General features: G+C 38.7%; 1 protein-coding gene across 1 annotated transcript; it reads right to left on the reverse strand.

Moving 5' to 3' along the window:
• Positions 1-20: 20 nt before the first annotated feature.
• Positions 21-1,110, reverse strand: LOC111668173 (glycolipid transfer protein-like). The gene is made up of 4 exons (XM_023424150.2): positions 1,018-1,110; positions 785-918; positions 547-697; positions 21-444 (listed from the first exon to the last, which is right to left on the reverse strand). The coding sequence occupies exons 2-4, from the start codon at positions 841-843 to the stop codon at positions 262-264; spliced, it is 393 nt and encodes a 130-aa protein (XP_023279918.2). The 5' UTR covers positions 844-918; positions 1,018-1,110; the 3' UTR covers positions 21-261.
• Positions 1,111-1,645: the final 535 nt, after the last annotated feature.

Genomic DNA, 1,645 nt, shown 5'->3' on the forward strand with positions numbered 1-1,645 from the left:
AGAACAAAGAAAATACAGTGTTTAAATCAAAAAAATCAAAAACAGTGACTAAAAGGCATACAGAGAAAAGCCAGAGCAGGCAAACAGATGAGTAAAAGTGCACAAATATTTGATGAGTATAATAAATACACTCTCAGAGTGAGCTGTCAGAAGACCTGAAGGGAGCCAAGTCGAGATGTGGACTGCACAAGTGTAGATTGCATAATGCAGATGACTTCGTAAACTGAGTAGATCACAGGAGGAAAGAGGAGCGTCCGGCAGTCACACTGTGTAGTCAAGGTCAGCATTCATCTTATTGTACAGCTCATAAATGGCATCAACCGTGGCAGAGAAGTTGATGAGGAATTTCCTGATTTTTTCCAAGCACTCCTCTTCCTTGATGTCCCGACCCTTGGAGAGGGCCTTCAGGAAATCGGACTTATATGGAGCAGCGAAAAGAGTTGCCTAAAAGCAAACAAAGATGCAACATTTGCATTTTTCAACAAATTACACAGACCAAGCCATGTCTGCTCTCTAAGATACGAATACAAATATTAGGCGACTCACCTTGAAAAGCTGCTGCACCAACCAGCCATGGTACTTCTTCAGGGCTATTTCATAGGCTTTGGTGACATTGACTCGAATGAGGTTTGGATTGTTGTCATCCTTCTCACCGTCCACCAGGCTCTGAAGAAAGACCTGGATAAACCGAAGACCCCTGTTGAAAAAGAAGGCATGCGTGGTGGTTATGGATACAGAACTTGCCAACAATGAAAAAAACACGCAGATGTAAAGTTTCTCAAACCTTTTGAGCCACATGAGAGCCAACGTCGCTCCAACTTTGGGCCATTCTGCTCCGTGCATTTCCTTCTCTGCCTCCAGAATCTGCTGGAGTGTCTTGAACCGTCCTGGGTTTGTATCATAAACTGCCTTGATTTTCTAGTAGTTAAAACAATGTATTTTAAAGTATTTGAAAATTAATGAGCAATACAAGAGTAGAGAGACACATTTAACTCAAGTCACATTAACAGTACTTACTGTGATGTTCCCAAATATGTCAGCTTTAACTGGTGCAAAAATAGTAGAGCCAAGGCAGTCTGAGGAGAAACATTAACACAGGATGTGATTGAGAGTTTAAAGAGCAAGTGAGAGTGAAAACCGATATATAATACACATAAAGAAAAAATTATATTGTTTTGAGAATATCAGCATTCTTTGGAGCTTTTAACAATTACCAACATAAATCAACTAACTCAGAAGCTAACGAAGTAACTTGAGTGCAGGTTTGATGTCTTATTGTTGGATATTGTCAGAAAAGTTTAGATTTGTTATCACTTTTCAACCTCAGTTTGCAAAAAAACAAACAAACAAATATTTAAACTTGTCAGTGACTCTGGTGTTGCATTTTCAGTAGTTAGCTTTCCTTCTTGACTCTTTGGTGGATCTGTCTTTAAAAACTCATGCTGAACACATTCTAGTCAAAACTGTAGTGCTTCAGCGTATCCAAAATACATTAAACGGGCAAACTGTGCAGTTACAAAGTTGGTAATTGGGTTTAATATATTTATGATATAGTGTGGCTGAAGTGCAGCGCTAGACCAACCAGATATGAAATCTATATGTAATGCTGTCAAACATTGTCTGAAGAAATGTTTAAAAAAAAAAA

This window comes from Seriola lalandi, unplaced genomic scaffold (assembly GCF_002814215.2).
Source record: "Seriola lalandi dorsalis isolate HSWRI2012SDOR001 ecotype SW California unplaced genomic scaffold, Sedor1 jcf7180002003921, whole genome shotgun sequence".
Taxonomy (NCBI): Eukaryota; Metazoa; Chordata; class Actinopteri; order Carangiformes; family Carangidae; genus Seriola; species Seriola lalandi.